The sequence below is a fragment of the Taurulus bubalis genome, assembly GCF_910589615.1.
Source record: "Taurulus bubalis genome assembly, chromosome: 2".
Classification (NCBI taxonomy): Eukaryota; Metazoa; Chordata; class Actinopteri; order Perciformes; family Cottidae; genus Taurulus; species Taurulus bubalis.
The window spans coordinates 33,403,074-33,429,942 of record NC_136590.1 but is presented as its reverse complement, the minus strand read 5'-3'; the positions used below and the strand labels follow the sequence as shown (position 1 = coordinate 33,429,942).

Here is a 26,869-nt window from a genome sequence, read left to right as displayed (position 1 = left end):
GAAATATGCAGTTGTGTAGTCTTATGTGTATAAATATGAATTACAAAGACAATGTAATTTTTGTCTCATCGTGAGGCTGTCTCACATTAGCAATCTCTTTTCTTTACTGTATTATTACTGTTTACTTATATGACTTGACTTTTTATTTATATATGTATTTATTTATTTATTTATTTATATGTGTCTCTTGTGTGCAATGCTGCTGTAATCCTGCAATTTCCCCACTGCGGGACTAATAAAGGATTAAAAAGATCGTCAAAGAACCATTATGACTTCAACTTCTTGAACTAATATTCTACAGTTCAGACAGTCTTTAGTTGGCTGCTGCAACACATTACAAAGAGTCAACCAGACATATAAACGATTACTTTATTATCTTTTCAAACACAGAAATTTACATTACAAACATCTTTACTGGAAATCCATATCCATCTCAAGTTGGGAACCAATTGCAGCCTGTAATTAAGGAAAGTTCAAATAAACAGCAAGCAACCACATGTCATCCATCATTGAAGAAACTATAAAGATACTCACCAATTCTCTTTTGGCTTCTTCGATTTTCACTTGAGCAAGAGATGGGCTCTGTTGTGGTTGAGAAGGTAAAACACATTGTAGAGTCAAATAGACACCCAAAATAGTTTGCAAATGCGATTCACCCACTTTTGTCAAGTTGGTTTAACTAAGTGAAATCTACAAACATAATCACAAATTATACTCCTCAAAACAACGCCATCATAAACATATTTAGGATAATGTGTAAGCACAGTTGGTTGTTGGACAAACTTACTGGGCTTAAGTCCATGTAAGGCTCCAGCTTCTTTTTCATGGGGATTATTTCTTGTTTCAGCGCGGTAACTTCCTACGGAGAAAAAAATAGGATGACGCATTTCAAACCCTGAAAGCATAAAAGTGTTACATTTTCATTACCAAGGTGCTCGATTGTGTTGCGCGAGTAAAAGCTAAAATTACCTCAGAGAGCTGCACAACAGCCTGGTGGGTGACAGATTTGTCCATGTTCCGGGAAACAAGTTGAGCCTGTAGGATTGATAGAAGAGAATAAAACATCAGCCCAAGAACTGCATGATGTAATAGAATATCTGGTTCCTCCTGACAATGATAGCAAGGGCATTAACTGTTGGACTATCAACTTGGTGCTCTAACCCGGGTCAAACTACAGTCTGTCTTTCTTAACAAAATAAAAGTTGTAACTCCACAGAGGAAACGCATCTAATCGAGCACACCCTAAAGTCTGTCTCCTTCCCCACTGCTAGATATTGACAGAGGGTTTCTTAGAAAACTCTACTCATCCTTTCCATCTTCCACCCTTCTAATTAACTATTGTTATGCCATGTTTTTTTTGGGCTTGTGTTTATTGGCATTTTCTCTAACTGTTGGCTGACAAGAAGGATAATTCTTGCCTCTTCAGAGTGCATAGTAAGTTATTATTAGTACAATTGTTCTTAATTTTCTCACCAAGAGAAAACGCTCCCATTGAGACATGAACCCTTTGAAACGAAACAGGGCAATATACAAAACTCTTGAATATCTGGGCATTTTCCTCCACATCATTTCAAATAGCAGTATGTTGTATTATGTAACAGCCCCTCAACGCAGCTAAGACAGATACAGGTAAAACATTACAACCTACCTCTGCCCTCTCCCGCCTGATGCTGAGCTCTTTCGCCTTTGCCGTAACAAAATCCATGTTGAGCATTCGCTCCTCCGCTTTAGCGCTCTCCACTGACTGGGACTTGACAGTTTTGTTGATGTCCCTGAAGACAATTAAAAACACTGGTTACAGATGAGGCACAGTGTGTAGCAATAAATAGTTTGTCTGTTGTAACTGGATGTGCATACACACACAGTATAGCATAGCCCAGTGGGTTCATATTTACTATAACAATGACACAATATCATGATGCCAAAGGCATCATCTTCTGCATTCATGTTCTTACTCTTGCAAGTTGCTCCGCAGCACCAGAGTAGCACCAAGTCGGCTTCTTAAAGCCCTGAGTTCCCTCTCAAGTCTCCTGTTTGACTTCTCTTCTTCCAGCAGTGCGTTGGTGAGGTTGTTCATTGCCGGCATGAAGCTAGACAAGACGAATAAATCCAACTGTGAAACCTGTCAATGGTCATTTTTCATGTCTTTCACCGAGGAAACTACTGTCTAGCGAATAGACAAACAACAGTGCAACGTCAGTGTACCTGCCCAGTGATGTGTCTCTGACTCCAAGTACCATGGCCGTGTCCACTAAAGCAGACAAATAGTCATCAGCGGGCTTTGACAAGCTTGCAGAGGACAGACCTACGCCTTGTAGGAGAACATCGCGGTAATGAGCATCTAGACAGAGGAAACACAGTTGGGTTCTGAGAAAAGGCTGCAGAGACTTTGTGGTGTGAATCAATGGACTGTCTTACACTTGACAAACTGCACACAGTGAAGCATGTGAAGACACAGAATCTGCCGATTAAGATTTCTGTAGTTTTGTTATAGCAACAATGTACTCAACACAATAATTGCTGAGATCTGGGTGGCAACGTTGCTGAAAAGAAGTCCAAAGGACAAGAAACACAAAAACCCCACTATCACCTGCAGGTTTTCTCTTGTAATAAAGGAATACACTGTGGCTTGTTTCCAATCTGTCTGATTAAACTTTATTATTTCCCCATCAGACTTCATTGCAGCGATGTCACTGTGTGCTCAGATCCCAGCAATCACTTCAGTGAGCACCATCATAACTTTAAGAAATGATGTCAGTCACTCACCCTCGGACTGATACTCGGATGCTTTCTGTTTGAGGTCTTCTGTGAGAAGAGCAGTGTCACGGCACCGGGCTTCACTGGACTGTGCCAGCTGGTACAGAATGTCCACCGTCCTTGTGTTGACCTCAAAGTGTGGCACCGGCTGATCCCCAAACACTGTGCTGAGCCAGCTGTTCACCTGAGGAGCGACATGAAACAGGAAGGTAAACAAAAGCCAACGGCAATCACTGCATTCACTTAGTATGTCATGTTATTAAAATACTGAGCATTACATTATTGATCTTCTCGCACATTGTGAATACAAATTTAACAAAGACCACAACGACTAGTTTCTTCGCACGTGTAGGGATCCAACAGCCCTAAAAACAACCCCGACAACTTTTCCCTCTCTGGTTTAGCGCCCCCGATATTCAATCTAATAACTTCCGGGTCACTGGCCAATGAGAAGCTGGAGTAAATGTTGAAGCTACTTTTGGTTGCAGGAACTATTTTCATTTTTTATTTAATCAAAAAATACACGAACATTGGTAACGAATTGTGGAGCTAAAGGCAAACAAGATGACGAATTACGCAAATGGAAGACACTAAAGCTCTCTACTTCCGGTTCACGTTCCCTCTTGGCTCCCAAAGATAAAGATTATATCAAGATAGTTAACCTATGTTCCCCTGAGATACACTTTTCCCACGCTCACACTTATGACTAAATTAATGAATGTTGAATTTTGTTGCAACGGTTATTTTCATTTTATTTGGCATAGTGTATACGCACGCACACACACACACACACACACACACACACACACACACACACACACACACACACACACACACACACACTAACTAGGGTCAAATTGATTATCTCCAATGACAAATATTGGCTCTTTTCGTATCCTATATTAATTTGAATTCATTATATATCATATAATATGAATATAATATTATGTATATCAAATCATATACTACATACTAATAGTTTATGTTTCTGAAGGTATATAGTTCTTAAGATGCAGGTGTGAAAACAAAACGTATGACTTGAGATGTCAACAGAACGAAGGGATTTGCTATACTTTGTTAAACAAAAGTGCAAATGCACATGGTTTACGGTCAAATTTGGCTGCCACTCACTAGTGTTATTCAGCAGCAGCCAGCAATACATATGATATAGTTCTTTCCGGGCTGGCTATTGGCTTACATTAGAAAATGCGTTGTACAAAGGAATAACCCTATGACTATTTTTATATCAATTACTCACCCCATGTTACCTTGAATTATTGGAAATAACGTTGTTGTTTACGCATGCCTTTACGGAAAACCTGAGCCTGTTCTTATACATATATATGAAAACATTGAAATGTACTGAATACAAACAAAAGTTATGTAGAGACATACACGCACATCAATTCCCATTTCTCAAAACAACAACATTAAGCCAAAAAGAGAAAATAAGAAACATCGGGGTTCTCTCTTCGTGCTTTTTCAGACGAAAGCGGAAGTACACAAAAAGACTCATCTCGCGTTGTCTGGGTACCTCGGAGGCTCACGGATCTCCGCTTCAAACCACCAACCACCCGCTTAAATTCAAAACAGTTTTTTGGGAGGAACCTGGTGAAACTAGTAAAACAATGGCGACGAGAGAAGATTTGTTAAAACACCGATCTAAAACTGTTAACAACACGTTTGAATTCAGTATAGACTCGACCGCCGTTGAAGAAAAGTTGTTTGGCCAAGCAGAGGAGGACGAGGACGGGGATGACGGACCTGCGGTCTTCATCTGCGGGAAATGCAAGCTGCCTGTCGGGGATTCAATGTCGTGGGATGGAAGTGAAGACGGCCAAAACCAAATACGATTGAAGCGTGAGTCACGTTAGCTCAGCACATAATCTACTGACAAGTCATGTGGGCGGCATAACACCCACCCCCCAACGTATTTGTGCTAACGCTAGTTGTGTTTATCATTTTAAACTGCTAGCGTTAACTTGAAAGTTAGCTACCTGGCTAAGAATGCTGCATTCAAATGCATTTGTAAATGGGATTTTATGACTCTTTTCGTTGTCTCGTGAATACAATGCTGCCTAAAGCCGCTGACAGGTTTGTGATGTTTTTGTCGTAGGGGTCACTGACAACGTCGTGGTTGGAGAAGACACTCGTCTGCATGAAGCGAGTAAACGATCTCTCTGGTAAGAATGTGCTGCCAGTAACGTTATTGAATGCATGTAGATCATTTCACACCATTTTCACTTCACTTACCAGGACAACAATGTAAAAATACTCCATTCCATTTAAAAGCTATGCATTCATAATTCAAATGGACCTTTATTAAAAGCTCACAAGTAACATCACATAAATCTACTTTTCAGTATCAAAATAAAACAATGCTCATTATGCAGTGGGATGGCTCTATGTTGTAAACATCACCTTACAGTGTTGTATAGAACGGTCTCATTTAAGATATATGTATTGTATCAGTGACATCTTCATTTTTATAGAATTGCTTTTAAGTGATGTCGTTTTATGTTGTTTTAAGATTTTTTTTATGCAGTTATTTTGTTCCCCTGTTTTTGTTTATTTTATGTATTTGTTTGTTTTCATTTCCATTTGCTCTTTTTTATTTGTTTGATTTCGATGTATTGCCTTTATGGTATGGTCCTTTTTTGTTTACTGATATTTAAGTTATGTATAACTATACTTTGCTTCTCTATAGAGCACTTTGTAAAACTTTGTTTTTAAAATGTGCTATATGAATAAAGTTATTATTATTATTATTATTACTATTATTATTAATCCGTCAAGTAACTAGTGATTTAAGATGTTGCAGAACTGTAGTGGAATAAAAAGTACCAGTACTTCTAAATAGTTTTTGCATATAACGCTTGAATATATGTATAGTCATATTCCACCACTGGTCCTGTCTACTACACTGGGGCTTCAGGTAGCCAAACGATAATACTACATTTAGTTGATTTTGTTTCCCATCCATTACATTACTTGACTTCCTAGAAAAAACAGCAGCATTGGTCATTTGCTTAAATTAAAATGATCTGAAGGTACACTCCTTGCTAAAGTATATTGTGACCTTTTTAAATGGTGATAGAAAGTACCCATCACTGTTACCCTTGCCCAACCAAAGTGTTTTACTTGTCTAAAAGTGTCTAACGTGTTTTATTAAATACATTGATAACCTACTGGTGTTTTGTAATTTATATATATATATGAATACTTGTTGGATTAAATCTGTCCCACTGTTTTTTCCCCCCTCCTCAGCCTGGTCGTGGATCTATTCTGTCGCGGCTGCCACTCTGTGCTTGGAATGGTTTATGCTTCAACGCCTAAGAACCTCGACCACAAAAGATTTACATTCTGTTTCAACGTAGCAGACATTGACAGGTATGTTTGGGGCTTAGAGTATTAGTAGGACATGCATTAGTTTACATTTGTATAATGAGATTTTGATAAATTTCTGAAGAAAGTGTAGTGATCAAAACATGACAGGGCTGTGCAAAATGTTGCACACCAAATTTTTTCACAAGATGATTTCCATTATCTGAGGAAATGATCTGAAATTGACGCCTTATTTTCTGTGTAGAAGTATGAGTATCTGTTTTGTCTTGAAACTTGAAAACATGGACCTAGTTTGACACATTTTTTATTTAGTGCTTGTTGTATTTGTTAAAAAATATTTTGTATACACTTGTCACAAACCGGGCTGCACGGCCATGACAAAAGAAGGGGGGTATGTACACAATGAGCGGTTTTAACAGAAAGAGGACTTATGATCTTGCACAAAATGAGAACAATCCGTGATCACGACATCAACCCACTGGTGCCTTGAGAGAGTGAGAGCACAAAACCCAGGGCCTTTTAACTCCTTGCCACTAACGAGTGCAGGTGTCCCCACTCTCCTGACGACCCTGTCTGCCACGCCCACCTGCACACCTGCAGGGACAAAGGCCAGTGGCAGAGAGGGTCGTCACAACACACCAATGACTAAAGGAATTAAATGCCAAACGTAATGTGTTTTTTTGTTTGTGTTTTAAATAACAAGTTGAAAATAAGATGAGAATTGCGTTCTAAAATCAAAAAGTCATTTTTAAAACTAGCAGTCCAATGCCATCCCAGAAAATATGGCTTCCACAAAAACTAAATGTGATAAACTTTGCACAGGTAGTGTTTATTATTGTGAGATTGTATGGAATTTAATTAGTTAAACAGGTGGTACGTATCCCTCTTGTACCTGCATTCAGCACCCGAATAGTACACTGACTCTTTTTCAGCTATGTGCTTGGCTCTGCAAGCCAGATGTTGGCAGCAGAGGGCCCCAAAGAGCAGCCCATCACACTGGAGTACAGAGGCAACGTTGAACAACAGCTGACAGAGGTAAATTGCTGCTGCTGCTGCTTTTCTTTGTCTGTTTTCTCTGTTTTTGTATCGTTATGAGATCAAATGTTTCATCCACGGAGCAGGATGTCTGCTCTAAAGCGCATTGCAATAGGTACCCATGCCGATTTCTCCCATCACGGGTAAAGTTTAGTCCTTAAAAATTGTACTGTTGTGTAAAAAATATATTTTTTAAAACCTACAGATATGACCTGCACATTACCAGTTATGAATCACTGTAGCATTGTCCTACAGACATTTATTTAGAGCCGCTGTGTCTCATTGAGCGTCAATGCTCAGGTTGCGCTCATGATGACATCAGCTCAGTTCTGGGAAGCCCACACTCCTGTGATGGGCAGACGTTTATTTCAGACATTACCTCATCTCACCATGTCTTCCCTTGTAATGTGATTTATTATTCATAACATTTTAGATTAAATTAAAATAAAGAAGTATATTATTAGTAAGTTTCAGTCAAAACATCCAAATTCATTTCTGTTCCTAATTTGTATGTTTCAACTTTTAAATCCCTCTCTGTTTGTCACATTTGTATTATTATGTATTATTATTATTATGAAAATATATCGGGTAATTTTTCCCTAGAATAGTGTCGCAGGTCCTTAAGTTCCTCGTAATCATCCTTTGTCTAAAAACTATCCACGTGCCTCAGACAGGCCAGTAGGTGGCGATAGTGTGCAGGTGTACCTGCTATCCCTCCCACACTCTAGGACCAAGGACAATAGATGTGATGGGAAGCATGTTGAGGAATCTTTGTTAGAAGAAAAACATGTTTTGATCATGAAGTGTCTTTGTCACTATAGCTGGATGAATGTATGGTTTTTTGTTTACTCTTCAATGACCTCTGAATGTCCCGCACGTAACAAGTAATCGATTGTGTTATGAGATTTGAACTATGACACAATACTAATTATAGACAAGAAGAAAGAAATAACATAAATGTTGCAACGTTGCAAACGTGTGCAACAAAGCACTAGTACTAGTACTAGCACTAGTCTGTGTGTACCATGTCATTACACTGTGTGTGTGACTGATAGTTTCCGGGTATAATTATCTTTTCTCTTTGGTTCCCCTTTTGTTCACCTCCAAAACAAATACATTTCAAAATGAAATAACTTTAGTTCATCTCGTACAAAGAATCCCATGTCACTGATGTAGTAATGTTTCTATACATTGTACAAAGCGGTGCGTCCTATGATGATATAAACAGGCTGAGCTCATTCTTTTGATATTTAGGTTACCACTTAAATCCATCATCGACTGTGTTTAAATCGCGATAGGCTGAAGATTAATCGAAGCATGGTTACTCGCTGATTGTATTAAATTTAGGTGGTTTCAAAGCCATTATTTATCGTTAGCCATTGCCACATTGTAACAAGATTAGAAAGGCCTTTGTCGAGCTAAATAATTAATATCATGTCTTTCGTAAATAATATCTGTCAGCATTAATCATTCTGGCTTTTTCCACTGACAAGTTCTACTTTTAATTTCTTTCCATCAACAATGTGTTTTGACTTTTGGCCCAAAGCTGTTTTGCCAGCAGTCAATTTTCTCAGCAAAATGTTAAGTAGCATTTCTTGTGACTAAAATGTTTCCTGAGCAACAAGTATGGAAAGCTGTGGATGCTGAACATTTCTATTTATCAAGGTAGCGACTCATAAAATAGTTTTGGCGTCGGTAGTTATACATTTATAACTCCGATATCATCAGGATAAAAATGTAAGTATGACCTCGGCTACACTGTAACTGATGAAGGTGCTCATCACGCCCCGCCGCCATCGTTAATGTATTCTGTCTGTCTGTCTGCCTCGTAGACATTTGTTTGGGTGGTTCATCTTGTACACTCACTGACCTGTATCCACCCCTTCATACCCTCCATCTCTGAGTACTTCCCCTTTGGGTTTCGTCATTCTTCCTCACTGTCCCCCTTTTTCAATTTATCTTTACTCCACCCTTCTTTCTTCCTTACTGCTTCCTGCTGCTGCCTTCTTTTCCCACCTGTTCATTTTCTGCTTAATTTCTTCTCCGTCCTGACTCCTTCATATCCACCTATTCCATCTTCAGTCGCCATTCTACCTTTTGCTGTTCATCTTCACATCCCAAACCCTTGCGCCTCTTTAAAACCTTCCCCATCTCTTCTTCCTGAACCCCATCCTTCCCAGATGAAAATGCTGGTCATGTCCATGGCACAGAGGCTGGAAGAGATCGACGTTGGCCTTCCGGAGAGATGTGATGTGGAATGACAGTGATGGACGTCAACTTGTGTGAGCGGGTGCTCTGTCCGGGTGGCTGAACGGGACTTCTCGACCCATACCTTTACGTTAAAGCTTCCTCCTCTAAGTTTCATCTCGACCACATTCCCTCAGTAATACATTTTGTCCTAGCCTCACCTTGTACACACACACACACACACACACAGAGCTTCCACTCCGCTCTGTCCTGATTACCGATGGTGAAACAAAGACTGCCTGCAAATGTAATCAATCATGTTGTCAGTTGGGCTCCCGTGGCTCACGGCACCGTCTTCTCTGTGTCTCGGTGCAGAGCGAACGTACGCTGTGAGCAGAATGTTTATTTGTGCAGGATTTCATCAGGCAGGCTGCACACTCAGCACAATGTTGTATTGATCTGGCCACTCCGGGCCACACACACTTCTTCTTTGTTCTCTTCCTCGAACATGGAGCCTTAAAGGATCACTGTATGTACTCTTTTCATTGGCTTGTTGTGGCCGAAGGTGAACAACATTTGATCATTAGTAATGAAAAACATGCTCTTTTAATACTGTCTGCATCTCAGTCAGGCATGCTATTGCCTATTTTTTTTCCCTAAAGACTTTTCTGTCTTTTTTTTTTTTCTTCAAATATTGCCAGAATTTTCTCCCAAATGAAAGTTTATTTGCATTCCTGACTGTCTTGTTACATTAACTCATTATTGGTTTGTTTTGTTTAATAGTTGTGATGTTTTCTTAAGAATATTTGTGTAATAAAGTATTTAAATGTCTTCAAAAATGCTGACATTATCGTAAAAATTGCATTTCAATATTGTCAATTTCAGATAAAAGATTAAACCATATAAGATAACTAGGATAATCCTTTTAAATGCTTCTTTTTCTTTGACTTTGTGCAGTGAGATTGTGGGGATCAGCGGCTTATCTCGCGTTGTCTCTAATTAGAAGTATTTCTTGGATTCAGGAGTTAAACAGCAAGTTTAAGGTCTTTGGGTTTGGGGAGGGTGGTGATTATGTTTACCAACTGACCCATAATGTGCCCAGCAACACTTTCTACTGAGGCGGGAAAGCAGCTCCATGCTGTACTGCTTGCCCTCCCTCACCCACGAGGTTTCATCAGCCTCGCAGAACAACAACCGCTAGAAACGGCCAACCAGCACGCTGTATCCAAGGGCAGGTTGCGATGGCAACTGAGAGCACGTGCTACGCTGAGTGCCTGTTGCCATCTCGTCATCGTGTTCACTGCCAGAGGAACAGCCAGCCAGCTCGCTGGCCGCCATGCCTGTCAACAGACGTTATCCCCCGCTCATGCTCAGACACACACACAGGGGGAGGAGCCCTGCAGAAGCCCCCCCCCACACACACACATACACGCCCTAATCTCTGTGTGATGTTTTTCTCCCTGCTAACCCCACCCTTGCTCATCTTTCTCCCTCCCCCTCCCTCTAATTCTCCCCTCCCTCAACCGGTGGGGAAAATAAGTCAAAACAACAACAAACAAGCTGGGGTGGTTTTTGTTGTTTCTGTTGGTGGGTGGCGGCGTTGTCTTTATCCAGTCCTCTCTGCAGGATGAGTGGATGATGCAAGCCGGCCAGCCAGTTGACTGTCCAGATGTGTGCTGCTAGGCCGTGTAACAAAGTCTTTTTTTTGTAGAGAATTGCTGTGTTTGTTTGTTTGCTCCATTGAGAGCAATAAAGCATAGAGAGGCTTGGAGCTGTGTTTAAAAGTCAGCGTGAATGGCTCACTTAGTGGCCTCTGAACTCATTCAGCTGTTTTATATATAGACATGGTGTTGCTGGATGCATTGCACTGCTGAGTGCAATTATTGCACCGGGTTCACCCCTTAAGTCCCAACCAATCATTACCACCCAAACGAAGACCAACGTGGAAACACACACACACACACACACACACACACACACACACATGCATCAGACTGTGCACCTACACACATTCTACATGCACTCGGGGACAAAGGATGAATAATGCAGAGGTAGCGTCTGAGGGAAAGTCGCCTCCCCTCTTTCCCTCCTTTTCACCTTCCCCAAGCAATAAGGAAGCAATGTTGCCATGGAGGCAATGAAGCCTCGACACACTATCAGCCAATTACAGCCGTCCCTGTGAGAAACAGGAGACCAATGGCTGCTCCAACTGATGCTGCTGTTGCCACAGACACTGAGATCCTATTGGCTGAGCTCCGCTCTTTGATTGAATTTCTGATCTTGTTTTTGAGAGAAAAAATATCTCAAGGAGTGCCACCTGTGTGCCAACATCCAAAATGTGTTTGTTTTTATTCCATGAAATGAAAAGGATTACTTTGTGAGAGGGAGAATGTTTTTGTTTTAGGGCTTTAAGAGACTTAAATTCAGTTCCATTTTTTGTGCTGTTATGAAGTGAGTAATAAGGAAAGCGATTATTTTTCTGGCACGAGGTACATCCTTAGGTTTATGTATCTGAGGTTTAGTCAATTAGAAGATGGAAAATCAACCATCCTTTCAATAATGTCAATTTTAAGCATTGCTTGATTCTGTCATGTAATTGCAATGTTCTGCCCTCCCATCATGTTATTTGTTTTTCCACTGACAAAAGAACCACACCCCTCAAGTTGCTCCAAGTCCAGGTTTAACTCTTGCGATCACAAACTCCAGGTCCTTTGGGTTCCACAACTGTCTCACTATAACTGCTTTATTATATATAAAATTTATATTTGAACTGGTTAGTTCAAATATAATTTTGGCTTATATAATCATATTTACATGGCAGCTTTATGTAAATACTATCCAAATATATTGCATTATATATATTAAGTACACATGTTTAATCCTCTTTATTTAATTTAGAAAATATTACAGAAAAAAAAACTTGTTTTAACGTTTTCTTGTTAAATAACCTGTGTGGAACCCAACTGAACTTTTGACTTTGTTGATCGCCACTGCGTTTCCTCACATGGTTGGTTGCTTGACATATGCTTCACCAAAATCTTCTAGATCTAAAGTAATTAAGTCAGTCTGGTCTCATCGTCGTCTTCGTGTCTTACAGGCTAGACGCCAGGTCAATTAGTAAACCCTTTCAACTGGGAGGTTACTTTTCCAAATGTAATCCCAGGAATCAGTGGGTGCAGGATGATCTTGGTGTCAAGAGCATCTGGGACACTTATCCCAGTTTTGTTTAACAAACAGCACCTCGAGGGCGAAAGCGTAAAATCTCTGATAAGCCACAGCCTTCTCGTTTCATTAATCACCTTCGTCCGTGTCTGTGATGGAAACAGGAGTGATGGCCAGTCAGAGGGACTGGTCTGTTGGAGTTACCCAAATCCCCTCCCGAGTGCTCAAAGCCTACTACCTCATTAGAAACATCTGCTTGTTTATTTCCCCGCACGTCTTTGTGTACGTCTGCCGGGACGTCTCTCACTCTCTCCTCGTCCTCTGCATGTGTGAGAGCTGCTGAGGAGGGCAGTGCTGGTCTGAGGCTGAACCAGGATGCTCAGGGTGTGTGTGTGTGTGTGTGTGTGTGTGTGTGTGTGTGTGTGTGTGTGTGTGTGTGTGTGTGTGTGTGTGTGTGTGGTAGGGGAAACACATCTCTGGATTTCGGCACTCTAGCAGGTTCATCGTCTGTTTTCCTCAGACACAAAAGGCTCGCCCTGTTGCCAGTGACACCCTGGTGTGTGAGCGTGTGTGTACATATGATATATGTGATGAGGACTGGGCTGAAAACAAGATTAGTGTCATCAGGATCTAAGGCTAAACAGATTGGCAGAAATAAAGTATTTCTGTACAGTAAGTGGTTCAGTTTGGCCTCATTAAAAGTGATTTTATTATTAAAACATGGTCAAAGACGGCAATGGAACCGTGTATGATGATCCTTTATGATTGCCGCCACTCAGGTTATCAATTCTATAATGAAATCAAGAGATTGACACTTTAATGTTCTCTCAAAATTTGGTAGGAAACCCTACATCCCTCCAGGGTGTGGCATATGTCTGCTCTTGTTGTTTTAGTCCCAAAACAAAGTTTGTCAACATGTATGGCGTGACATACATGTTGAGACAAAAGACATTCATACCATAAGACCTTCAATATGGGATGTGTCAAAATATTTTCTGTCAGCACAGGAAATCATATATTATGTGTTTTCATCCGGCGGATCCCCAAATATTTCTGAACTAATTCCTGGCGAAATGTGACGAAATGTGCTTTCTATTGTTTTTGACAACATATTAGTTGGGATTCACAATATTAATATTCCCCTAATATGTTTATGATTAAAAATATCTATTTATTGCCCACCCCTGCTGTGACGATGGTGGGGGTAGAGAGGGGGTGGGAGGGGGGTTGTTTATCACAGACTCGTCATTGTAATTCGACCTGTTTACAAACAGATTAATGTAGAAATAATCTGTGTCAAGGTATAAAAAATGTTTTGTCTTTATTTCATCAGTTTGGATTTCTTCTACTAAGGCTTCCTGAGATTAAATGTTGATAAACAACTTGCGTCTGCAATCAGAATACTCCAAAAGACTAGTCTAGTCTAATGCTGCACCAAACGTGTTCTTACTCTTCTCTTTTTCATAATTTATTTTCATTATTTGTTTGTTCCATTTTTCACTTAACAATTTTTTTTTTTTTTCTTGTCCAAAACCCCAAAACCTAAGGTTCACATTGATGTCAAAGAGATAGAAGCAGCACTACTGCATCTACTTTTTGAAAAAAACTGTTGAAAATTGTTAATGGTACATTTTCTGCTCCATGGCAATACAATTGTTAAGTCTAATATTCCCAGTCAGCATCCCTCACTGCACGGATATGTTTCTTAAAACATAATCATCCATAGAAGGACTTGGGAGAGCTCCATTCTGTCAGTTAATATTGTGTGTGTGAGTACGTGTGTGTCTGTGTGTACACACCTAATACAGGTTTCACCAGAGCAGCACTGAACACTACAGGTATGACCTGTACATGTGTCGTACTCTATCCTTTCGCCCCGCGCTGTGGTTAAGCCATGTATTCATGTTTTTTCTCTGCAGACCGCCTGGGGATTTTGACTGGCTGTCTGCCTGTTTTTGATAAACAAAAGGCTCCGCTTCTAATGCATTTTTGAGCCACTCTTGCCCCTCGGCTTTTATCAGCTTAGCCACGCCGGTTTAATCGGACAGCCCTGTTTATGTCGTCCTGTGCTTGTGGGTGTTTGTCTCAGAGCTTTGGTGATCCCCCTTCTTTGTCTCGTCAGGCCAGTGTCACCCAAAGAGGTTTACGATGGGGGCCACAGCTGAGTAGATTAATGTCTGCAGTGTGTGAGTGAAGAGGGAGGGGTCGTAATGTGCGTGTCTGTATCAGTCCTCGGGACCCTTCAGCTGTTCCAAGGGTGCATTTCTTTTCTTTTTTAACCCACCACAGGTGTTTCCGTGGGAAATGTATATGGTATGTGAGACAAGTGGCACATTAAAGCAACAGCGATCCCTCCGTAGCCAAGTGCTCACCGAGCAGCTTTAGGAATACACTTTGTGCCTCAGGCTCCGTTTTAAATGGTACATAAATTAACTTTTTGGATTATTGCAGAATTACTTACTTGATTATAGTAATTTAAATGTATTAATTCTATATTTGTTCAGCTCATAAAAAGTAGTATTAGCTGTGTGCATAGAGCACATGAAAATGGAGCCAGACAGTAAGCAGGTGCATTTTAAAGACCAGACAGAAACATAATGGATTCAGTATAAATATTTAAAATATTTTATACAGCATAGAAATCTCTTGACACTTAAAGAAAACCATCCATTACAAAATCTTACAAAAGACCCTGCCCCCCAATCTCAGTATCAATCAGAAAAAAGGTAAAAAGACGTAATTTCAAAAGTTGAGAAGTACAGTTTGGACTCGTGAAATATTGCATGCAACTTTTTCATTTGGACAGGAAGAGATTCTACAGTATCGTAACAGTGAGAAGCCTCATGTTGCCATGGAAACCTTCTTTGTCAAATAGTTTTATGGAGCGGCCAAGACATAAAAATGTCAGTTTGACAAACATTTTACAATCGCTTCGTACAGAACGGCATAAGTGACAGAAAACACACAGGAGTCAGTTATTTACAAGCACAATTTCACATCACTCTCAGAGAGCTCTTGGCAAATACTCGTCATTGCAGTTAACACTTAAGACTATTGCACAGACTACAGCATTAAGACAAAAGGAAGTGAATTATTTTCAGAGATGTTACGTGATCCTCCCACCTTGCCTTTTGTGAGGTTCATAAGTTTCATAAGGCTTTTGATGTTCTATTTTTTTTAAATCTTTATTTTTTCCAAAACAGGCTGAAAGGGAGTCAAAACTAAGACTTTGACAGTTTCCCTGTGGGCGGTGATGCAACACTTGTATATAAAAAGTTACAGCTGTGAATTATTATCAGTGATAGGTTTATGAGGACGCTTTACAAAGTGAGAGCATGACTCTTCTTGAGGTACCTACTTCTACTGCAACGCTGTGGCGAAATCCACACAAGCATGTCACAATCGGCCGCTGTGATACTGCTACGTATGAATAATGCAGTGAGGTAAAAGATGGTAGACACCGTTGTTACTACAGGTTTTGGTTTTTAAGAATAGTGCAGTGAGCTTCTTCATCCAGTCAGCATTGATACAGTGCCAGCTGGCTGGAAGTCAGTGGGTATCTCAGAGAGTGTTTTTTAACAGAGACAAAACATTTACACATGTAATCAGGGTTAGGGTAAGAGTTGGGATCTGTTAGCTGGTGTGAATCAGTCTGCGGCTCAATTAATAACCAGTTACAGAAATATTAGATCAGAGAATACGTCTTAACTCAGTCTATAATACAGTGTTTTGTATGTATATGCGTGTGTGTGTATTACATGATGCCCCATGTCCACTCTGCATCTAGGCCACAGCAAGGTTTAGTCATTGCTCATCTTCTCAGCGTCACCACCTCTTATTACATAATGGGAGCGGGGACTAGAGATACAATATTGTATACTCTTAGTTGTTTTTTCTTCTTAAAAAAAAAAAGATCAGCTCTGTCTTGAAAAGTGTCTCAGTCGCAATAAAGGGACAGTTCAAAAGGCCGCTCTGGAAGACCTCTTCAACTTAAACAAAATGTTGAGTGGGGCCTTGAGTTCAGTCTGTCTTTCATTTTTTCGTGTATCCCTCAGCAGAGGGTCTTGAGTGCCCCTGAAGCACAGAGAAGAGTTTGCATGGGGTAAGGTGGCGGGGACACCACTTCCTCAAGGACCTGTTCTGGCCGGAAGGAGAATGGCTGCAGCTGGACCTTCTTCTTTAGGAGCTGTCCAATTCCCATGGACGGGAACTTGCTGCGGTGTGTCGGGCTGTCGGGATCGCTGCTGCCGCTGCTGGAAGGAGGACTGAATGCTGAGGTGGGGTTGAGGGCGCTGAAGGCGGACTTCGGAGGGCTGAAAGCCGAGCTGCCCGGGGGGCTTCCTATCGTGCTGGGAGGGCTGCCGCTGGTGTCGGAAGAACCGCCCCAATCCGACGAAATGCTCTTCTTGGGCTGTGGGTTGACAATGAGTACCGGAGGACTGGGGATTGTGGCCTTCTTCAAGTACGAGGAGTCGGGCTGGAAAGCGGAGACGTGGCGCGGTGGGGACAGAGTCCCGTTGGTCAGCTTGTACCAGGGCGAGGCGGGGGTGTCTTCAATTTGCTCGGCTTTGGAGAGGGAGCCGAAGGAATGCATGCCGATCGGTGATGGTGCTGGTGGGGCGGGTATGTTGTGCTCTGGGCTTGTGTTGACTTGAGGGAGGGTGGCCAAGCGCCTCCGTTGCTTCGGGGTGTTGGAAAAGAGAGGTTGGATCTCTAGATATTCCATGGAAGAAGAGGCAACGGTGCCCGGTGGTGCCAGAGGGGAATTACGATGGCCACCAGTTATGGCACGCAAAAGACCTGAAGAGATAAGAAGCATTGTTACATTTATGAAACACTGTCAAACAAACATTTTATGTATTAGTTCTTGCTCAACTCGCTGCAGGCACAACACAAGGAAAAGGTTAAGAACTGCAGCTTCTCTGAATATTTTTGGCTCAGTGCCCTGCCTACATAGATTCTACAGTATATGTCAAGTCAGTGAAGACATGACAATCATCTGAGAGTATGCAGAGGTGTCAAAAGTATTCACATTCATTACTCAAGTAGAAGTATAGATACTAGGGTTTAAAAATACTTCTGTAAAAGTTGAAGTATCAACTCAAGCTTTTTACTTAAGTAAAAGTGTAAAAGTACTGGTTTAAAAACTACTTAAAAGTATAAAAGTAAAAGTAATGTAAGGGGAATGTTTTTTTTCCATTAAGGACAAAGCCGCGTCTCAGAGGCCTATAGTGCACTACCCCACCTCCCCCAAAACAATCATTTTTATAAAGACCATAATGACTATAATGTTTTAAAATGTTATGTTGAAAAATGTGGGATGCACTAGGCTACCCATTTCAGCTGCATGAATGCCCATTTAAAATGATCACATTTTATTTCAATGCAAATACATTAAAGTACCATATGTGTACTATTGAGCATTAACATGCGTTTCATGGAGCGGAAGACATGATAACTAGTTGCCTATAAGTATTGTAATAGTGCAAAATAGGCGGCGACTCCGACACAAACAGTTAAAGCTGTGGTTCTCAAACTTTTTCTGTAAATAACATAATTGTGTGACTCATCTGTGCTTTTATAAATAACAGATTCAAGAAAATTGAAATCACTTTCAAGTAAATCAGATTGCCCCATCAGACAATGTTTTGTGTAAGTTCTATCTGTGCAAAAAATTACTCATATTTAGTTACTACTAAATAGCTCATTGTGAAAAACAATAAGCATTAAAAAAAAATTGCCAAACAAAACAGAATGAGTGCAGATATGTGAGCATCACGTTGTATCAGTATTAGTGGCTGCAGTGAGCTGCTTTCCTCGACACATATGTTATAAACGGGGTTGTAGATTTGATACGCAATTCATGCTCAATATTGAGCTTAGATCTGTTTTTTTATTTTGAGAAACGCGACAGCAGGAAAAGACGAGCTCACGGCGTCCCGTCAAATCGCGCATGCGCAAGCGTAACCTGTTAACGGCGTACAGTAACCATTTACCCGAAAGTACAGGCATTTGTCCATGTATTTATTAATGACTTAGTTTTATGCCCGTGTACTTTGTACTTTTGTAATATGTGAAGCCAGCAGCTCATTGTTGGTAGAAGACACGAGCACCGTGGCTCGTTTCACCTGGAGCAGGAGAGCTGCTCCGGGTTCAGAGAGCTGCTCCGGTGCGAGGAGAACTCCGGTTGCTCCTCACAGGAGAGCTGCTGTTGCATCTTCACCCTGGGAGCGTTTAAAACGCAGATATAGCGATCTGCTTTTCACGCGACATATTTTTTCGACGCTCTCTGTCCGCTGCTGTGTGCTCAGCGCTCACCTGTGTGCGCGCGCACGTATCTGTGGGCAACGGGGCGGAGAGGTTGTGTGTGTTTTTGAACGATGACAAGCCGGAGTGAAAACAAACCCAAATGAAATAGTAACGAGGCTATTTTTAAAATGTAGGGAGTAGAAAGTACAGATATTTGTGTGAAAATGTAAGGAGTAGAAGTAAAAAGTCGTCTGAAAAATAAATACTCCAGTAAAGTATAGATACCCAAAATTTCTACTTAAGTAAAGTAACAAAGTATTTGTACTTCGTTACTTGACACCTCTGAGAGTATGTAATGAGCAGGTGTAAAGGTACAAGAACACTCTGTATGGATTCCAGACTTGTGGAGAACGGCCTGTCCTGACAAGATTTTGGATTTGAAACAGCCTACGGGCTTTCTCTTTATCACTCATAGGCAAATGAGATGATGCCCAAGTGCCTCACTGTCACTTGTAAGCTCATTCTCAAGGAGTGTGACTTGACAGACTCTACCCACCTATCAACCTCTAGTTTACAATTCTGCATTTGATAATGCTGCTGTGTTGCTAAAATTAAATTCAGATTAATATTAAATGATAGAATGAATTATGTACTTTCTCAGTCATTTCATCTGAGTGCCAACATTTTAAAAGTTCACCCTACAATTGACTGGCAACTTATCCTGGATGTTTCCTCTCAGATGGATAGATGGGTGGTTGGACAGATGGACAGACAAACAACGGACGGATGGATGGATGGATGGAAGGAGGAGTGGATGGATGGATGACTGGGTAACTAAATATGTGTGAAGAACGTGCTTGCTCGGTCAACCTACCCTGTAATAAAGGTAAATAAAGTAGATAGAATAAATAAAGTGGTACTTAAAAATCTATATATATACACACTATGTTATTAATTTGTTTTACAAATCTGCACTATATGATCTCTCACCTGTTCTGTGTTTCTTCTCCTTGCTGGGCCCCTTGGCAATAGCCAGGTAGACGGGCGTCTGCTTGGGGGGGATGGTGAGCTTGTCCACATGCTTCCTCCACTGGGTCTGGAAGTATTCACTTTTCTGCTTTTCTCCTTTCTTTTTTTCTTGGAACTGCATCTCCTAAACAAACAGGTCAGACAGCACATTACAACAGTTCTTAGCATTCGACAAACCTGTTTTGAGACCTCGTAATTCTTGCGCTCATCTAACAGAAACTGAATTCAGGCGTCACTGAGAAACAACTTCAGGTCGAGTGCGTTTTGTGTAAGAGTTTATGATTGTTTTTTAGGAATGGCACGGAACAAGTGTCAACGAGGAAGCCCTTACCCTGTACTCCTTAGAGAGTCTCTTCATTTTCTTGTTGAGGAGGAAGTAGACGGCCAGAGTGTGGCAGGCGCGGTTGGTGAGGACGGCGCTCAGCACCTCACTGTGCTTGTAGGCCATCTTCTCCGTCATATGCAGCAACACCGTGTGGTTTATTTCCTCAATGTGAATCCTGCGCACAGAAAGTGAATGCTTTAGGATGCTTTAAATTGAATGCAAAAAGGATGTCTGAGATACAAAATAAAATAATGATTCAGAAAACAAATAGACAAAAAGTAAATAGCGACAGAAAATACAAGGTAGTGTGAGTCTACCTGTTGAGGTATGGTGTCCCTGTGTTCTTGTTGGCCAGCTGTAGCCAGGAATCAGCCATCACCTGATGGATGTTGGGACGCTTGTTGGGATCTGGCTCAAGAAGCTTCTTCAGAAGACAGATAGCAGCTGAGAAAGAGAGAGAGAGAGAATATAAATAAGCATAAGCGACCAGCTAAACTCCACTCGGTGCATAAAGAGGATAGTTTACTGAGACATGTTTTCATTCAAAATGTGACCTCCCTCTTGGTTGACACTGAACTATGACACTGAATATTAATATTTTGCTTCAATGACTAGTTGGAGGACAGGTACAAGTTTCAGAATCCTTTTGTCCCGTCATACCCACTGACGACAAACTCGTCCTTCATCCTTCTCATCGGCTTTCATTCCGTTACGACATAAGACAGATGAGATGACACGTCTATTTCAATAGCTTCGTTAATAGTTACTTACAAAACTGGGTTAAGCCATCACTCACTGGTATTGGGGAGGGACAAAGCAACTGCGATACGAGTGTCACTGCTTCCAGCAAAGCGTATACATACACACACACACACACACACACACACACACACACACACCGTGTTCCTATAGAACATTTCTTCCTGTCGTTTCCGAATGTTGCTTTACATGAGTTAGAATTCTACTTCTGTATAATTACTGTAACAGGAAAGCTTGATTAAAAACCCGTTACATTGCACAACTTCCAGTTTGGTTAGTGCGCTATTTTCTTGTGCTCTGCCAACATGTTTTCGTAATGCTTTTTGCCTTCTCACGTGTTGAGGATTTTCTTTCCCTCTGCTTAACCGTCTTGAACTTAAACTCTACAGAAATAGATTATTTCCACTGAGATGATATACACATACTGACATTCATTACAGTGATACAGAACAGCTTATTATATATTTTTTGTCGTCTCCTTGCAGACTCCAGAACATCAACATTCTTTCTCTTATGTGCAGTCATAACCAGAAATTACACGCCGTATATATTTCGACTACTCATTCATGCCAGTGATATGCGAGTAGTCTATCTATAGGCCAGATGAGTTGATAGATTTATCTTTTTTCCTCCACAGAGGAACGCCTGTTCATCTAGAATTTATCAAACAGGAGTTAAGTGCACTCAGTATTTACCTGAGGAGAGTGAGGGCGGTAGAGGGTTCATCTCCTTGTCCACCATCTTCTGGTGCAGGGCTCGGAGACTGAAAGGCTCCACGGTGAACGGCAGGTTCCCGGTCAACATCGCATACATGTTCACGCCACTGAAAGATCAAAATGCACACTTCAGCTCAGGGTGAAATAATCAAATGTATTTTAATAAGTTGCTATTTGGCAACAACTGATACCATTTAGAAAAAAGGAGTGTACACTCACATTGACCAGACGTCCACCTTCGGCCCGTACTTCTTCCTGGAGAGCAGCTCTGGGGCAGCGTAGGCCGGACTTCCACACTGGGTGCTGAATGGGTCAGAGTATCCCAAGATACCTGCGCAGTTACTCAGGCCAAAATCTGAACGGACAGAGAGGTGGGGTGAGTGTTTTTTCTGGGTTTATTACTGTCCTTTCGGCTCACTCATTAAACGAGTCGCCCCATCACAGTGTTACACACACAAACAGAATAGCAGATTAGCACTATGGTGAGAGCTTGTAAAGGGTTTAACAGGATATTTAATTGCTCTTCGCTCTTCACCACATGTGGGACACTGTGACACTCCGCATGTCCCACTCCAACAGAGAACATCTTTTTATTACTGTAGAGTAACCAGCAACAAAGGCCTTCTTTTGTTATTTATTTCTTGACTTCTTTTTTGTGTAGAATTTAATTCATGGAATTTCAACACATTTGTTCACAGGAAATTGAAAAGAAGCAGCATTGCGCTGAACAAGTAAAATAAACAGAAGTGAGTTAGACACTGTACCTATGAGCTTTATGTTGTTCTGCTCATCCAACAGGAGGTTTTCTATCTTCAGATCCCTGGAAGACAAAGAGTGTCTGTGTTTACAATCGATTACTTATCATAGTCACACAATGCACAAGCGAGAGAGGTCAAACCCCTCAAAGCACCAACACACACAGACATGCCCCTCCCAATGTGGGTCACGCTGGCTGATTTTCAGGGTCTATTGTTTGCCTCCAGACCGCTCATCAGTCTTAGAAATCCTGTTATACAGTTATATACACCACCATGATAGAAATTTAGTTCCCAGGCTCTAAGCAACAACTAATGTAATATTCCCGGGAAGGGCTTTGTGAAATTTATATTTGAATTTAATGTTGAAGCCTAAATCAAATCAAACATTTTATCATAAGATTTAACAATTTGTGGGAGAAATGTCTGTACACAGTGCATGGAAATCCAGTTGTTGTATACATTTTTTTTCTTTAAATCTTTTTTTTTTTTCTTTTAAGAAATTCTTCGCAGCTCTCTTGGAAACCTCTTAAAGCATGGAAAATATAGGTATTTGTGGATTCACAGTAATGGGCACAAGACAGACCCACACTTTGATAAAGAGGATCAGGTCAGACTCTGATTTTTTTATTACTTATTTTTATTCTACTCATTGGAGAGCAGTGTGTGTGGCTCTGTGTGTGTTTAAAACATTATTTGTTTTACCTGTGCACCACTCCTGCCCTGTGCAGGTGCTCAACGGCCAGCACCAACTGCCGGATATATTTCTGAGTCTCCCGCTCCTCCAGGCGTTTCTTGTCGTAGATACAGTTCATGAGGTTGCCGCCGGGACACAGCTCCATCACCAGGTAGTAGCTGTTCTCTGTCTCCAGGATGTCCAGCAGCTGCGTGATGTTCGGGTGACGGATCATCTGCTGGATGTGGCCTTCCCTCCGCAGGTTCTTGGTCACATATGAGTCCTTCTTGGCCTTCCGCTTGTCGATTACCTTCACTGCCACCTGGAGAAATTAAGACAGGAGAGAGAGAGAGATAAGAGGTGAGGAACACATTTTAGACAAAGCACTGATTGGCAGCTAAAGTTTGGCTCTTGCTCCATATGAGATTGTGAATTGTACGCAAGAGAGCCCTGGTACACTGCCGTGTGTTCGAGAGAGGTTTTCAGAGAGTTGTAGTGTAACAGGTGACAAGCTGCTCAGTCTCCTTTGCAGGGTATACAACTCGACACTGACCTCTCCCTCACAGCTGCTCCCAATGTGGGGCACCCAGGCGCTATAGGGCCCCGAGGCTGCTGGGGGGAGGTATGTATGTGTGTGTGAGTTGGAGGGGTTACTGAACCATCGTAAACTCGGGGAAAGGCAAATGTTCTGCTGAGAAGGCGCCAAGGCCAAATGGACAGTTGATATTCCCCCATTTGTAACACAGTTTAGTCGCTCGCAGCAGTGACAAATGTCGAGAGGAGGCTGAGGAAGATTAAAGTAAGGCTCATTCTCTGATGCCGATTCAACCGACGGAGGACAACAGATTCACAAATGTTCTTTCTTCTTTATATGTTCCTCCGCCCTCATTGTGTCATTGGAGAATAAACTTGCAATCTCCTCATAAAAGCCACAGAACATGTCCTTTATGACAAACACCTCCCTCTTGAGCCAATTACATTCAATAACGTACCCATCTACTCTATTTTATCCGTTGCCCGTTTCTCCTTGTGCCCCGTCTAGACTGAGTTCAAGAGCATGGCTATCATACACAGCAAATCATCTCAAGGAGAGCCCACAGACATGGAAAGGCATGACCGGCAAAACTAATCACCATATCCATTAATGAAATGGTGAGGGCCAAAGTGGTTGTGTGTGCGTGTCTTCTCTTTCTTCTGTCCTTCAGCTTGTCTTTATTTTATACTTTCGTCCTTTCATCTCTGATAATTAATTCACCTCTGAAAACCTTTTTTACAGCTGCTAATTAAACCTGCCCGTGTGTGTGTGTGTGTGTGTGTGTGTGTGTGTGTGTGTGTGTGTGTGTGTGTGTGTGTTGTTACAATACAGTTATAGATGGCCCGTGTTTATGCCAGGCAGTGTGGAAAAGAGACGGGGTGGAGGGTATGTATGGGGGTGTGGGGGCACTGTATTTACAGTAGGCAAGTCTATATGTAGAGGGGGAGGGGTGTGCCCAGCCAGGGGGCTTCTTGGGGATTCAGTTGTTTATCAGGCGCCCCTCAGACAGAAGAGGGGGGAAGTGGGGGCGTACGGAGGGGAAAGTGGGTTACAGACATCAAAAACACATGCATGTGACCTCCCAGGCCCCCTGACCATGACAGCTTCATCACTCGCCTCCCCTCACGTTCATATGCCTGTAAGCACACACACAGTCTCTCATCCCTCCAAACGGACTTTCTAGTGATGCTAAAAAGGGATCTGGGAGTCCTCCTGTACTGAATCCCCCCCCCGACTACCCCTTTGCTTGAATAAACTCCCTGCCCTCCGCTCCCTCCCAGAGCCTGCTGGACCCTGAATGAGAGAGAGAGAGAGAGTGCGTAAAGAGAGGGAGAGCATGTGCTGTGCTTGGTTGTGTGATTGCCAGCGTTTGCATCATCCTCAACAAAGAGTGTGAGGGAAGAGGAGAGGAGCGCTTTCTTTTCTCCTTGCGGAAACAGAATTGGAGGGGGGGGGGCCGATAAGCTAATATTTAATATGCTTTAATAAGCTAAATATAAACCTCAGGGGGCACATATTCGGTTGTACACATTTACAAACAGACCTGGGTCTACGTGTAGGGACACTTAAGGAAAAGGGGGTACTTGTTTTTCAATATGTAAATGTCCTGGCTGCCCTTCATGACAGCCTGGAGAGACAAAGGCAACCAGTGGCCAATGGTGGCCCATATCAAAGCCCTGTGCTGGCAGAATCATAATGAGGCTGAGGCCCATTTATCAACTGCATGATTTCATATGCAAGTAGCAGGTCCGCTCTCTCATAGGCCCAACAATTTTCCTCTCCGTCCCTATCACAGCCGTGCGCGCCCACAGCGGTGAGCTCACCACCAGCAGCAGACAAAGAAGAGGTTCAGGAAAACAGTAAACACCCAGTTATCCCACACATGTGAGGGCAAAGACGGGCGCTATCTGTCTCTCTGTCACACACACAAAAAGTAAATATTGTCACTGGCTAGAAAACAAGCCATGCTGTGCATATGGCTGAGTTCAACAGCTGGTGGTGCAGCATGAGCTCATTAACAAAGCCTCCCATTGCAAACAGCACTCATCACTTTCTCTGAGAAAGCTAACAACTGATGAGGAACTAGGAAGATGCAATGAAAAAGCACAATGTATGGCTAAACTGTCAATTCTAACAGGTGAAGAGTACTGCCTGGTTGACATGCATGGGCCAAGTGACACTGGCCACTGAAATGAACCGTGAAACCCCTTTAACCATTACCAATGCTGCAATCACGGTCTGAAATGTTATCGGCTATTGCAGTCAGAACAAACTCATAGTTTTCTAAAAGAAAAACAATGTTTATTTCTTCAAAAGTTATTTTTTTTTGGAGCGTAAGAAATCGCAAGGACTAAATTGACTTTAACTTGGATGGTATGAGATAGATCCTATCACGCACACGTTAATAATGAATATAGCATTATACATAACACAGCCAAGGAAAACACACCTATATAACATAATACAAAACGTATTAAACAGTTCAACCAAACACTGTTGCATTTCCACTTAGTGACCCAGTCTTACCTTTTCCCCAGTCATCGCATGGAGACCTTCTCTAACTTTGGCGAACGATCCTTCTCCCAGCTTCCTCCCGATCAGATAGTTCCCGACCCGCTTGGTGTGGTAAAAGGTCTTCAGGATTTCCGCCGCAGGACTGCATGAGGCCGGGAGGATGCTGTCATTCCCGGCACTATTTGGGGTTTTACCCTCATAAAACCCGTGGCTGTTGTCGACTACCATGTCGCTGTCTGCAACGGGCATCACAGCGCCCTGGTCCAGTGGCCCGTTTTTAACGAGGGAGAAAATGACGCAGCTCGTCCCTCTCCCACCTTGAAGGCGGGTATTAAATGCTTAACGTGCCTGCGTCTTGCCCTTAATAACAAATTAAGACAACCGGGAGCTCGCGCCACCTGTTCGCCCAAAGCATGAGCGCACTCAGCAGATTCCGAGACACGTCTCGATTAGTGTATCAGCTTAGATTGAAACGACGCGGGAAAAAATGCGACTCAATCATCGAAAGTTGTAAACTGATGCAACCTGTCTTCATACTTGTGAGGGTTTAAAAAATGCTGTCGCTCAGTCAAGAGGTATAGGCTGTTACTCAGCTCCCCTTCTCTACACATGAACGTCTCCTGAATAGTCTGCGTGCAGGCAGCGTGTTTTTCAGTTTGAACTGACTTTACCGGTCATATGGGTGGGCGTTTCTTAGTGTGAGGGTGAAAGAAACACACGCACACGCACACGCACCCCCCACGGTAGTGGTAGTCGGGGTAAATTTCAGTCCAATCAGCAGAGGCGGGCGGAGCACATGTGAGAACAAGGGGAACAACTCGACCC

At 42.0% G+C, this 26,869-nt stretch overlaps 3 protein-coding genes across 3 annotated transcripts; 1 reads left to right on the top strand and 2 right to left on the bottom strand.

Annotated features, from left to right (window-relative positions):
• Positions 1–356: 356 nt before the first annotated feature.
• Positions 357–3,056, bottom strand: haus1 (HAUS augmin-like complex, subunit 1; the record flags this gene model as incomplete). Its single annotated transcript, XM_079234139.1, has 9 exons — positions 357–456; positions 535–582; positions 788–859; positions 970–1,035; positions 1,649–1,772; positions 1,956–2,090; positions 2,206–2,341; positions 2,767–2,941; positions 3,036–3,056. 9 exons carry the CDS (start codon positions 3,054–3,056, stop codon positions 412–414), a joined length of 822 nt encoding a protein of 273 aa, XP_079090265.1. The 3' UTR covers positions 357–411.
• Positions 3,057–4,385: 1,329 nt separating this feature from the next.
• On the top strand, positions 4,386–9,832 carry mis18a (MIS18 kinetochore protein A; the record flags this gene model as incomplete). The annotated part of the gene is made up of 5 exons (XM_079237488.1): positions 4,386–4,617; positions 4,874–4,940; positions 6,025–6,147; positions 7,035–7,137; positions 9,318–9,832. The coding sequence occupies 5 exons, from the start codon at positions 4,386–4,388 to the stop codon at positions 9,396–9,398; spliced, it is 606 nt and encodes a 201-aa protein (XP_079093614.1). The 3' UTR covers positions 9,399–9,832.
• Positions 9,833–16,537: 6,705 nt separating this feature from the next.
• On the bottom strand, positions 16,538–26,293 carry hunk (hormonally up-regulated Neu-associated kinase; the record flags this gene model as incomplete). Its single annotated transcript, XM_079237467.1, has 9 exons — positions 16,538–17,286; positions 19,726–19,888; positions 20,096–20,264; positions 20,407–20,533; positions 21,544–21,671; positions 21,784–21,919; positions 22,329–22,384; positions 23,025–23,317; positions 26,057–26,293. The coding sequence occupies 9 exons, from the start codon at positions 26,291–26,293 to the stop codon at positions 16,538–16,540; spliced, it is 2,058 nt and encodes a 685-aa protein (XP_079093593.1).
• Positions 26,294–26,869: the final 576 nt, after the last annotated feature.